The sequence below is a fragment of the Oncorhynchus mykiss genome, chromosome 12 (assembly GCF_013265735.2).
Source record: "Oncorhynchus mykiss isolate Arlee chromosome 12, USDA_OmykA_1.1, whole genome shotgun sequence".
NCBI classification, from domain to species: domain Eukaryota; kingdom Metazoa; phylum Chordata; class Actinopteri; order Salmoniformes; family Salmonidae; genus Oncorhynchus; species Oncorhynchus mykiss.
Window position 1 is genome coordinate 97,480,970 of NC_048576.1, and position 14,461 is coordinate 97,495,430.

Sequence of the window (14,461 nt, forward strand, 5' to 3'; positions counted from 1 at the left end):
TGTGTTTCTCACTCTGTCTGCGTGTGTTTCTCACTCTGTCTGCGTGTGTTTCTCACTCTGTGTATGTGTTTCTCATTCTGTGTGTGTGTGTGTGTGTGTGTTTCTCACTCTGTGTGTGTGTGTGTGTGTGTACATATGTGACTCACAGCCTGCTACAGCCATGCGCTCCACACTGTCCTCCTGCAGCTCCTCATGAGACAGAAACACACACAGACGTTTCATAGAAACACTGGCCTGCAGAGAGAGATGGAGGGAAGGAGAGAGAAAGAGACAGGGAGAGAGGGAGACAGATGGAGGGAGGGAGAGAGAAAGAGACAGGGAGAGAGGGAGACAGATGGAGGGAAGGAGAGAGAAAGAGACAGGGAGAGTGGGAGACAGATGGAGGGAGGGAGAGAGAAAGAGACAGGGAGACAGATGGAGGGAGGGAGAGAGAAAGAGACAGAGATGGAGGAAGGAGACAGCGGGGAGAGGGAGACAGATGGAGGGAGGGAGAGAGAAAGAGACAGGGAGACAGATGGAGGGAGGGAGAGAGAAAGAGACAGGGAGAGAGGGAGACAGATGGAGGGAAGGAGAGAGAAAGAGACAGGGAGAGAGGGAGACAGATGGAGGGAGGGAGAGAGAAAGACAGGGAGAGAGGGAGACAGATGGAGGGAGGGAGAGAAAGAGAGACAGATGGAGGAAGGAGACAGCAGGGAGAGGGAGACAGATGGAGGGAGGGAGGGAGGGAGAGAAAGAGAGACAGAGATGGAGGAAGGAGACAGCAGGGAGAGGTTGCATATTAGTGATGCGCGGGTTGATTCATAACCCGCAGTCCCCGCAGTTATATCTGCAGGAGGATGGGTTTAGGGTCATTACATATTGTGTGGCTGAAGGGTGGGCGGGCGACTGAGGGTGGTTGGCTGAAGGGTGGGTGGGGGGCTGAAGGGCGGGTGGTTGGCTGAAGGGCGGGTGGGGGGCTGAAGGGTGGCTGAAGGGCAGGTGGGGGGCTGAAGGGCGGGTGGTTGGCTGAAGGGCGGGTGGGGGGCTGAAGAGCAGGTGGTTGGCTGAAGGGCAGGTGGTTGGCTGAAGGGCAGGTTGGGGGCTGAAGGGCAGGTGGTTGGCTGAAGGGAGGGTGGTTGGCTGAAGGGAGGGTGGTTGGCTGAAGGGAGGGTGGTTGGCTGAAGGGCAGGTGGGGGGCTGAAGGGAGGGTGGTTGGCTGAAGGGAGGGTGGTTGGCTGAAGGGCAGGTGGGGGGCTGAAGGGCAGGTGGGGGGCTGAAGGGTGGCTGAAGGGCAGGTTAAATAAATAGAAGCAATCCCTTGATTGTGTATTTTAGGCTTCATGGAGGTTGTTATGTATTATTGACATTAGCACAGTATAGTTTAGAGGGACGGCCAGGTCTTGGTAGATTTGCAGTGGTCTGATACTCCTTCCATTTCAATATTATCACTTGCACAGTGCTCCTTGGGATGTTTAAAGCTTGGGAAATCTTTTTGTATCCAAATCCAGCTTTAAACTTCTTCACAACAGTATCTCGGACCTGCCTGGTGTGTTCCTTGTTCTTCATGATGCTCTCTGCGCTTTTAACGGACCTCTGAGACTATCACAGTGCAGGTGCATTTATACGGAGACTTGATTACACACAGGTGGATTGTATTTATCATCATTAGTCATTTAGGTCAACATTGGATCATTCAGAGATCCTCACTGAACTTCTGGAGAGAGTTTGCTGCACTGAAAGTAAAGAAGGGGCTGAATAATTTTGCACGCCCAATTTTTCCGTTTTTGATTTGTTAAAAAAGTTTGAAATATCCAATAAATCTCGTTCCACTTCATGATTGTGTCCCACTTGTTGTTGATTCTTCACAAAAAAATACAGTTTTATATCTTTATGTTTGAAGCCTGAAATGTGGCAAAAGGTCGCAAAGTTCAAGGGGGCCGAATACTTTCGCAAGGCACTGTATAGAATGACAAAAAGAAAGAATTACAGGAGGCAGTTTGGAAAAAACTTTTTTTGAATAATTAATAAATATATAACCAACGTTCTGTAGTTACAAGCCATTTTGTCACAACTTTGGAAGTATGCTTGGGGTCATTGTCCATTTGGAAGACCCATTTGCAACCAAGCTTTAACTTCCTGACTGATGTCTTGAGATGTTGCTTCAATATATCCACATAATTTTCACGATGCCATCTATTTTGTGAAGTGCACCAGTCCCTCCTGCAGCAAAGCACCCCCACAACATGATGCTGCCACCCCCGTGCTTCACGGTTGGCATGGTGTTCTCCCCCTTTTTCCTCCAAACATAACGATTATGGTCAAACAGTTCTATTTTTGTTTCATCAGACCAGAGAACATTTCTCCAAAAATGACGGTTTTGAAGCAGTGGCTTCTTCCTTGCTTTCAGGTTATGTCGATATAGGACTCGTTTTACTGTGGATATAGATACTTTTGTACCTGTTTCCTCCAGCATCTTCACAAGGTCCTATGCTGTTGTTCTGGGATTGATTTGCACTTTTCGCACCAAAGTGCGTTCATCTCTAGGAGACAGAACGCGTCTCCTTCCTGAGCGGTACGACGGCTGCGTGGACCCATGGTGTTAATACTTGCGTACTATTACAGATGAACGTGGTACCTTCAGGCGTTTGTAAATTGCTCCCAAGGATGAACCAGACTTGTGGAGGTCTACAATTGTCTTGGCTGATTTCTTTTGATTTTCCCATGATGTCAAGCAAGGAGGCACTGAGTTTGAAGGTAGGCCTTGAAATACATCCACAGGTACACCTCCAATTGACTCAAATGATGTCAATTAGCCTATCAGAAGCTTCTAAAGCCATGACATCATTTTCTGGAATTTTCCAAGCTGTTTAAAGGCACAGTCAACTTAGCTTAGTGTATGTAAACTTCTGACCCACTGGAATTGTGATACAGTGAATTATAAGTGAAATAATCTGTCTGTAAACAATTGTTGGAAAAATGACTTGTGTCATGCACAAATTAGATGTCCTAACCGACTGGCCAAAACTATAGTTTGTTAAGAAGAAATTTGTGGAGTGGTTGAAAAACTAGTTATAATGACTCCAACCTAAGTGTATGTAAACTTCTGACTTCAACTGTATACCATTCCATTACTATCAATACTATATTGGATTTTTTTTTTACCTTATTTAACTAGGCAAGTCAGATTCTTATTTTCAATGACGGCCTAGCAACGGTGGGCTACCCTGCCGACCTGACTTTATATCATTCCAATACTATCAATACTATATTGCACATGATTTGTCATGATCCTATGATGACAATGATCAACTTTGATTGATGGATTCATTCATTAGTAACCAACTGATTGATTGACTGATTAATTAATTGGCCAATAGACTGACCGATTGACTAATTGATATACCATACTGACCTGCACCACGAGGCTGAAAGATTGATTTATTGATTGATTGATTGATCAATATCTTGCCCCTGGTCACCAGCAGCATGGTGCAGCTCACCGGTCTGTACAGCATATGAATCTGTCTGTCTGTCTGTGCGTGTGTCTGTGGCCAATTCTGATATTTTGCCCAATTATTGACAAGAGCTGATCTGATTGGTCAAACAACGTATTAGGGAAACATATAAATCAGAACTGGGCTGCGTGTGTAAACGCAGCCATAGAGTGATCTGCAGTACAGCCCTCAGCACGTATCTGGTCCACACATGTTACATGTTAATGAATTAATCACCTAGATGGAATCTGATTGGTTGGAGTTAATTGGTTAGTTTACTGTTTCACTTCATTGATACATTGATGGATTTGATTTATAGATGAATACAGTGACTGATTCGATTGAATTTGCATATTGATTGATTTGTAGATAGATTATTTGATCGATTGATTTGCTGTCCAGACCTGATCAGCACACCTACCTGGACCATGCTGCTGATGACCATGGGCAGCATGTTGAGGGGGAAACGCAGGATGTTGAACAGAGCCAGAGACACAAATGCCTTCTGAGCATCCAGCACGTTCCTCTCATCTATCATCACATACACGGTGAACGTAGACAGCGCCACCTGGGGGATGGGAGGGGAAATTCATGTTATATATAATATAAAAATATATAATATCATAACATACAATGACTGTAGACAGCACCACCTGGGGGATGGGAGGGGAAATACATGTTATATATCATAATATCACATAGACAGCACCACCTGGGGGATGGGAGGGGAAATGCATGTTATATATCATATAAAAATATATAATATCATAACATACAATGACTGTAGACAGTGACCAACTGGGGGATGGGAGGGGAAATACATGTTATATATCATAATATCACATAAACTGAACGTTCACAGCGCCACCTGGGGGATGGGAGGGGAAATACATGGTATATATCGTATAACAATACCATCACATAAACTGAACGTTCACAGCGCCACCTGGGGGATGGGAGGGGAAATACATGTTATATATCATAATATCACATAGACAGCACCACCTGGGGGATGGGAGGGGAAATACATGTTATATATCGTATAACAATACCGTCATATAAACTGAACGTACACAGCGCCACCTGGGGGATGGGAGGGGAAATACATGTTATATATCGTATAACAATACCATCACATAAACTGAACGTACGCAGCGCCACCTGGGGGATGGGAGGGGAAATACATGTTATATATCGTATAACAATACCATCACATAAACTGAACGTACACAGCGCCACCTGGGGGATGGGAGGGGAAATACATGTTAAATATCATCATCAGATATACTGAGGGGAGGGTAGACACAATCAAAGACAATGTTAAATATTTATGTCAGGGACATAGGTGGATCAAGTGACCATGTAAGAGTGAGTGTGAGCATGCATATGTGTGTGTGTGTGTGTGTGTCTACGTCTCTGTAACTCACCAGAAAGGGAGCACAGACCCAGGTGAAGGTGGATATTGCCCCCAGGTAAGCAGCCTTCTTGAGGACACGGAGCTCGCTCTCTCTGATGGCTGACACCTTGTCTTTGAAGGCCAGCTCCCACGCATACAGCTTCAACACCTTTAGGTTCAGGTTTAGGTTTATTTGAACATCTCGGTACATATTCAGAAACATTGATCAAATTGATCAAATTTGTGTCTGACTGAGCTCGTCCGGCTGTGTCTGACTGAGCTCGTCCGGCTGTGTCTGTCTGAGCTCGTCCGGCTGTGTCTGTCTGAGCTCGTCCGGCTGTGTCTGACTGAGCTCGTCCGGCTGTGTCTGACTGAGCTCGTCCGGCTGTGTCTGACTGAGCTCGTCCGGCTGTGTCTGACTGAGCTCGTCCGGCTGTGTCTGACTGAGCTCGTCCGGCTGTGTCTGACTGAGCTCGTCCGGCTGTGTCTGACTGAGCTCGTCCGGCTGTGTCTGACTGAGCTCGTCCGGCTGTGTCTGACTGAGCTCGTCCGGCTGTGTCTGACTGAGCTCGTCCGGCTGTGTCTGTCTGGCTTAATAAACTGCAAACCCAGCCCATCTGGCACTCCAGCCAGGCTAGAGGAAACGCTGAAAGAACTGGAAGTATTTGACCCCAACCCTGACATGCAGAAACATACATAAAATGTGATACAAATTCAAACAGTATATAAACCTCAGGTCAAAAGACATGTGATGTGATACCTTGATGCCGTTGAGAACTTCGTTCATCAGCTTGATGCGGTTGTCTTTACTCTTCATCTGAGCTACCTGGTGATCACAACACACAACGCTGGCTATTACATCTCTGCTACATATCTCTATTACATCTCTGCTACATATCTCTGCTCCATTACAACTCTGCTACAACTCTATTACATCTCTGCTACATATCTCTATTACATCTCCATTACAACTCCGCTACATCTCTATTACATCTCTGCTACAACTCCATTACATCTATTACATCTCTGCTACAACTCCATTACATCTCTATTACATCTCTGCTACAACTCCATTACATCTATTACATCTCTATTACATCTCTGCTACAACTCTATTACATCTCTGCTACAACTCCATTACATCTATTACATCTCTATTACATCTCTGCTACAACTCCATTACATCTCTGCTACAACTCCATTACATCTCTGCTACATCTCTATTACATCTCTGCTACATATCTCTATTACATCTCTGCTACATATCTCTATTACATCTCCGCTACAACTCTATTACAACTCTATTACATCTCTGCTACAACTATATTACATCTCTATTACATCTCTATTACATCTCTGCTACATCTCTATTACATCTCTATTACATCTCTATTACATCTCTATTACATCTCTATTACATCTCTATTACATCTCTGCTACAACTCTATTACATCTCTATTACATCTCTATTACATCTCTATTACATCTCTATTACATCTATATTACATCTCTATTACATCTCTATTACAACTCTATTACATCTCTATTACATCTCTATTACATCTATATTACATCTCTATTACATCTCTGCTACAACTCTATTACAACTCCATTACATCTCTATTACAACTCTATTACATCTCTATTACATCTCTATTACATCTCTATTACATCTATATTACATCTCTATTACATCTCTATTACAACTCTATTACATCTCTATTACATCTCTATTACATCTATATTACATCTCTATTACATCTCTGCTACAACTCTATTACATCTCTATTACATCTCTGCTACAACTATATTACATCTCTATTACATCTCTATTACATCTCTGCTACAACTCTATTACATCTCTATTACATCTCTATTACATCTCTGCTACAACTCTATTACATCTCTATTACATCTCTATTACATCTCTATTACATCTCTATTACAACTCTATTACATCTCTATTACATCTCTATTACATCTATATTACATCTCTATTACATCTCTGCTACAACTCTATTACAACTCCATTACATCTCTATTACATCTCTATTACATCTCTATTACATCTCTATTACATCTCTATTACATCTCTATTACAACTCTATTACATCTCTATTACAACTCTATTACAACTCTATTACATCTCTATTACATCTCTATTACATCTCTATTACATCTCTATTACGTCTCTATTACATCTCTATTACATCTCTGCTACAACTCTATTACATCTCTATTACATCTATATTACATCTCTATTACATCTCTGCTACAACTCTATTACAACTCCATTACATCTCTATTACATCTCTATTACAACTCTATTACATCTCTATTACATCTCTATTACATCTCTATTACAACTCTATTACATCTCTATTACAACGCCATAACAACTCCGCTACAACTCTATTACATCTCTATTACATCTCTGCTACAACTATATTACATCTCTATTACATCTCTATTACATCTCTATTACAACTCTATTACATCTCTATTACATCTCTATTACATCTCTATTACATCTATATTACATCTCTATTACATCTCTATTACAACTCTATTACATCTCTATTACATCTCTATTACATCTCTATTACAACTCTATTACATCTCTATTACAACTCTATTACATCTCTATTACATCTCTATTACGTCTCTATTACATCTCTGCTACATATCTCTATTACAACTCCATTACATCTCTGCTACATATCTATTACATCTCTGCTACAACTCCATTACATCTCTATTACATCTCTGCTACATATCTATTACATCTCTGCTACAACTCCATTACATCTATTACATCTCTATTACATCTCTGCTACAACTCCATTACATCTCTATTACATCTCTATTACATCTCTGCTACAACTCTGCTACATCTCTATTACATCTCTGCTACAACTCTATTACATCTCTGCTACAACTCCATTACATCTCTATTACATCTCTGCTACAACTCTATTACATCTCTGCTACAACTCCATTACATCTCTATTACATCTCTGCTACAACTCCATTACATCTCTATTACATCTCTGCTACAACTCCATTACATCTCTATTACATCTCTGCTACAACTCCATTACATCTATTACATCTCTATTACATCTCTGCTACAACTCTATTACATCTCTGCTACATCTCTGCTACATCTCTATTACATCTCTGCTACAACTCCATTACATCTCTATTACATCTCTGCTACAACTCTATTACATCTCTGCTACAACTCCATTACATCTATTACATCTCTATTACATCTCTGCTACAACTCCATTACATCTATTACATCTCTATTACATCTCTGCTACAACTCCATTACATCTCTGCTACATCTCTGCTACATCTCTATTACATCTCTGCTACAACTCCATTACATCTCTATTACATCTCTGCTACAACTCTATTACATCTCTGCTACAACTCCATTACATCTCTGCTACATCTCTGCTACATCTCTATTACATCTCTGCTACAACTCCATTACATCTCTATTACATCTCCGCTACATCTCCATTACAACTCCATTACATTGCCGCTACATCTCTATTACATTGCCGCTACATCTCTAGCGATACCTGGTATCAGAGTGATACCTGGTATGTTGTGAATAAGGGGTCAGAGGTACCTGGTATGTTGTGAATAAGGGGTCAGAGAGGTACCTGGTATGTTGTGAATAAGGGGTCAGAGAGGTACCTGGTATGTCTTGGTCTTCATGGCGATCACACCGTTGATTGGCACCATCAGAACCATTACAGCCACGCCAGCCAGCACCGACGGACCCAAGTTCTACACAGGACATGACATCACAAACCACTGAGAAACTGTTAAGATAACAACAGTCTCTGCTGCGTATGTAACAGAGTTGGATTTAGAACATCACTCCTTAGCTTGGAATGTGTCTACTTGCGCCATCAAAATGCTATCCAGATCACTCCCAGTCAGTAACAAGTACCTGCCACAGGATGTACAGAACCAGTATGACCTCTTGGTTTATTTAAAGATCTTTGGTGCGTACCTGCCACAGGAATTACAGGGCCCGTATGACCTCTTGGTTTATTTAAAAGATCTTTGGTGCGTACCTGCCACAGGAATTACAGGGCCCGTATGACCTCTTGGTTTATTTAAAAGATCTTTGGTGCGTACCTGCCACAGGAATTACAGGGCCCGTATGACCTCTTGGTTTATTTAAAAGATCTTTGGTGCGTACCTGCCACAGGAAGTACAGGGCCAGTATGACCTGTAGAGGAGCAGACCAGATCATGTTGATGTAGGTGATGAGGTCCATGAAGCGCTGGGCGTCGACCGACATCAGGTTGACGATCTCTCCCACTGTAGACGTACGCCGCGCCGCGTTACTGATCACCAGAGCCTGGGAGAGGTTAGAGGTTAAAGGTCAGACAGGGGGTAAGGGTCTATGAAGGGTCTACAAAAGTCAGATCAATCAATCATCGGCAAAATATTGATTGATTGATTAGTACACCTACGATCAGTAGACAGCCCCTACTATTGCGGTGTGGAGCATCATGCCAAATTAACTCTCAATCAATCACTAATCAAATCAATCAGTCACTAATCAAATCAATCAGTCACTAATCAAATCAATCAATCACTAATCAAAACAATCAGTCACTAATCAAATCAATCAGTCACTAATCAAATCAATCAGTCACTAATCAAATCAATCAGTCACTAATCAAATTAGTCGCTGATCAAATCAATCAGTCACTAATCAAATCAATCAGTCACTAATCAAATCAATCAGTCACTAATCAAATCAATCAATTGATCAGCAGAATATTATTTAAACAAAACCTTTATTTAAATTGTACCTTCATTTAACAAGGCAAGTCGATAGTGATTACCTTCCTGTAGACAGCTCCTACTATAGCAGTGCGTAGCCTCATCCCCGTGACGAAGCACACAATAGTGATTACCTTCCTGTAGACAGCTCCTACTATAATGATTACCTTCCTGTAGACAGCTCCTACTATAGTGATTACCTTCCTGTAGACAGCTCCTACTATAGCAGTGCGTAGCCTCATCCCCGTGACGAAGCACACAATAATGATTACCTTCCTGTAGACAGCTCCTACTATAGCAGTGCGTAGCCTCATCCCCGTGACGAAGCACACAATAGTGATTACCTTCCTGTAGACAGCTCCTAGTATAGCAGTGCGTAGCCTCATTCCCGTGACGAAGCACACAATAATGATTACCTTCCTGTAGACAGCTCCTACTATAGCAGTGCGTAGCCTCATTCCCGTGACGAAGCACACATTAGTGATTACCTTCCTGTAGACAGCTCCTACTATAGCAGTGCGTAGCCTCATCCCCGTGACGAAGCACACATTAGTGATTACCTTCCTGTAGACAGCTCCTACTATAATGATTACCTTCCTGTAGACAGCTCCTACTATAGTGATTACCTTCCTGTAGACAGCTCCTACTATAGCAGTGCGTAGCCTCATCCCCGTGACGAAGCACACATTAGTGATTACCTTCCTGTAGACAGCTCCCACTATAGCAGTGCGTAGCCTCATCCCAGTGACGAAGCACACATTAGTGATTACCTTCCTGTAGACAGCTCCTACTATAGCAGTGCGTAGCCTCATCCCCGTGACGAAGCACACATGGAAGTACTTCTGCAGGATGAGGGTCTGGAAGCAGGTACAAACGAAGAGCAGCGCGGTGTAGAAGTAGCCCTGCCACGAGGGGGCGCTAGAGTCGTTCACAAACTGGATCAGCAACCTGAAGGGGTTGGAGATCAAGGGGGGTTAGCAGGTCAGGGGGTAAAAAAAGGCAATGACACAGGCTGAGAGACGGTGATTAAAAAGAGGTCAAATGTCAGCGGGTAGGGACGGCAAGAGAGATGGACACAAAAGGCCGCATTCAAGGGTTCTTCTGACGGTCTGGAACAACAGGTCCGTTTGGCGACGTCAGAAAAAAAAAACTCTTGATTTCTAATAATTCCAAGTGCACATGAACACAGCAAGACAGGTCAAACATCTATACAGGCTGAAATGACAAGAGGACATGAACACAGCAACACAGGTCAAACAGGCTGAAATGACAAGAGGACATGGACACAGCAAGACAGGTCAAACATCTATACAGGCTGAAATGACAAGAGGACATGAACACAGCAACACAGGTCAAACATCTATACAGGCTGAAATTACAAGAGGACATGAACACAGCAACACAGGTCAAACATCTATACAGGCTGAAATGACAAGAGGACATGAACACAGCAAGACAGGTCAAACATCTATACAGGCTGAAATGACAAGAGGACATGAACACAGCAAGACAGGTCAAACAGGCTGAAATGACAAGAGGACATGAACACAGCAAGACAGGTCAAACATCTATACAGGCTGAAATGACAAGAGGACATGAACACAGCAACACAGGTCAAACATCCATACAGGCTGAAATGACAAGAGGACATGAACACAGCAAGACAGGTCAAACATCTATACAGGCTGAAATGACAAGAGGACATGAACACAGCAAGACAGGTCAAACATCTATACAGGCTGAAATGACAAGAGGACATGAACACAGCAAGACAGGTCAAACATCTATACAGGCTGAAATGACAAGAGGACATGAACACAGCAAGACAGGTCAAACAGGCTGAAATGACAAGAGGACATGAACACAGCAAGACAGGTCAAACAGGCTGAAATGACAAGAGGACATGAACACAGCAAGACAGGTCAAACAGGCTGAAATGACATGAGGACATGAACACAGCAAGACAGGTCAAACAGGCTGAAATGACAAGAGCACATGAACACAGCAAGACAGGTCAAACATCTATACAGGCTGAGCGAGAGAAAGAGAGGTCTAGTGTTGCACGTTGTACCCAAACTACAGTACTTTTTTGATATTTTATCTTGGAAAAACCGTCCTGTATTAGAATGACTTACTTTCGGTTCTTCTATCAAATATGTTTGGACGTTTGGAAATTAACTAAATGTTTTGAACTTATTAGAAAAAAAGTTTTTTGTAAGACATGAACAGAATGCATCAGTGGTTCGTATTCCCTGAAACTTCCTGCGGAGGCAACGGCACGGGAATGACCGTCTGTGTGTGTGTGTGTGTGTGTGTGTGTCTGTGTGTGTGTGTGTGTGTGTGTGTGTGTGTGTGTCTGTGTGTGTGTCTGTGTGTGTGTGTGTTCCGCGTATTGTCCACCACTTTGTGTAGCCGTTAGCGATGCTAACGATAACCGTCTTTAGGTAAACGGAAAGGCTTTACCAAAAAAAACCTCTCTCAATTAAAAAGTTAAGTACCGGGCAGAATCATGACGATTTGCATCAATCTATCGGGCATTTGTTTTGCAAACTCCATCACGTGTGCAACAGAAACAACGCTAACCTCACAACACCAGGTGCCTGAGCACCTCGTCCCCAGGCTTGGATTGCTGGCCTGTAGAGCCTGGTAACACCGTGCCACAAAGTGGAACTTGAAAAGGGTTCCGGAACATTTTTGAAAATCGCCAAACAAAATATATGTATATATCACATTGAACATATTAGTGGAAGCCCACTTGATTCTGAGTTCAGGGGGGGAAAGGGGGGAGGGGGGGGGGGATACAGTTTGAAAACTATTTCTAAGATGACTACATTTTCTTAGTTCACTTTTGAATTTTCTGACGCTCAACCAGTTAGCAAGTCGTAAATGTCAGAGTTTCCCAGTTCCGACTGGCAAGTGAACACAGCACCAATCACTTGAGCTGCTCGCGCTCTGAAGTCCACAATGTAGCGGGCGGATCTAAGGGCTCAGGATAGATGGTGATGGACAGAGATAGATGGTGATGGACAGAGATAGATGGTGATGGACAGAGATAGATGGTGATGGACAGAGATAGATGGTGATGGACAGCCAATTAAAACTACCCCCCCCCCCCCCACACTAGAACAGAAACACCTACAACTACCCCCCCCCCACTAGAACAGAAACACCTACAACTACCCCCCCCCACTAGAACAGAAACACCTACAACTACCCCCCCCCCACTAGAACAGAAACACCTACAACTACCTCCCCCCACTAGAAGAGAAACACCTACAACTACCCCCCCCCCCACTAGAACAGAAACACCTACAACTACCCCCCCCCCCCACTAGAACAGAAACACCTACAACTACCCCTCCCCACACTAGAACAGAAACACCTACAACTACCCCTCCCCACACTAGAACAGAAACACCTACAACTACCCCCCCCCCCCCCCCCACTAGAACAGAAACACCTGCAACTACCACACCCCCCCACTAGAACAGAAACACCTACAACTACCCCCCCCCCCCCTCACTAGAAGAGAAACACCTACAACGACCCCCCCCCCCACTAGAAGAGAAGACCAGACGAGAGTATCTCACCTACCTGAGTATATTCGGCCCCACGAACATGAGAATGTCCTGGATGATCTTGTAGAGAGAAGAGATGAGGAAGTAGGGTCCGAAGGTGAGACAGAGGGCCCAGAACAGAGAGGGTTCTCTCGTCTTCTGGGGTGTCTTCATAATCAGGATCTCTGACTCCTCTACGGGGACACCCTCCTTCCTCTCTCCCCGAGGAGCCTTCTTAGGAGAGTACAGAGTCTTCTCCTCCGGTCTGGGAGAAAGGGAGGGAGGGAGGGAGGGAGGGGGAGAGAAGGAGTTATTTAGCTTGTTTTCCTTCTTTGAACGTTTTGCTACGATGTGCCCTGATGAACATGACCTTTTGACCTTGCCTGAGTGCAAACGCGCCATGATGTGCAAGTACGCGTGTGTGGAGGTGTGTGGTTCCTGGTGGGTTCTGCTGACCTTTTGACCTTCAGGCACTCGTTGTTCCAGCGTCGTACGAGCTGAGGGACGACCCTCTGGGAGCGGTCCTCTGAGTTCAGACACCACAGATCCTTCTGTTCTAACGGACGCTTATAACCTGTTACTATCAGACTGGAGGAGAGGGGGAGATAGAAAAATGAGCGAGAGGGAGAGAGAGAAACACAGAGAGACACACACAGAGAGAGAGACAGAGAGAGAGAGACACAGAGAGAAAAAGAGAGAGAAACACACAGTGAAACACACACAGAGAGAAACACACAGAGAAACAGAAGGAAGGAAGAAAGGAAGGAAACAGTCAGCACTAACACTTCCTGTAGAAACAGAAACTCATGCCTGCTGTTTCCAGAGGGGTATCCTACAACCCAGGATCAATGAGTTCGCCAGCTAACTTCCATAAACAACCAGAAATTACTATTGATTTTCTCCGGTTCATTAAGAAAGCTAAACTTAGATGTCTTTTTGGTTGTTGAGTCAATTAGACCATGCCAAAGGTTATTTTAAAATATATATTTTTATTTTCTAACAGCTCACCCAGTGATCCACCAGAAGCTGATTCTGGACAGAAAGGAAGCTCCGATCTCAGGACAGGGATTCTGTAACCGGCAGGAGATGGAACACACAGTTAGAAAACACACACACACACGCACGAACGGACACACACACACACACGCAAGAACGGACGGACACACACACACACACACACGCAAGAACAGACACACACATGGGCGCACACCCACAAC

At 43.7% G+C, this 14,461-nt stretch overlaps 1 protein-coding gene across 2 annotated transcripts in view; it reads right to left on the reverse strand.

The window, feature by feature from the left end:
- The window catches only part of LOC110538797 (multidrug resistance-associated protein 1), a 58,656-nt gene that overhangs the window by 30,442 nt on the left and 13,753 nt on the right, over positions 1-14,461 (reverse strand). Inside the window, exons 6-17 of one of the 2 annotated variants that reach the window (XM_036939406.1) lie at positions 14,253-14,314; positions 13,701-13,832; positions 13,282-13,509; positions 10,458-10,635; positions 10,104-10,247; positions 9,750-9,821; positions 9,095-9,256; positions 8,581-8,673; positions 5,630-5,695; positions 4,901-5,038; positions 3,895-4,041; positions 147-234 (exon numbers count right to left, since the gene is read on the reverse strand). In XM_036939406.1, the coding sequence (XP_036795301.1) occupies positions 147-234; positions 3,895-4,041; positions 4,901-5,038; positions 5,630-5,695; positions 8,581-8,673; positions 9,095-9,256; positions 9,750-9,821; positions 10,104-10,247; positions 10,458-10,635; positions 13,282-13,509; positions 13,701-13,832; positions 14,253-14,314 (1,510 nt within the window). The remainder of the gene's footprint in view (positions 1-146; positions 235-3,894; positions 4,042-4,900; positions 5,039-5,629; positions 5,696-8,580; positions 8,674-9,094; positions 9,257-9,749; positions 9,822-10,103; positions 10,248-10,457; positions 10,636-13,281; positions 13,510-13,700; positions 13,833-14,252; positions 14,315-14,461) is intronic. The other variant, XM_036939407.1, reaches the window with a different exon arrangement.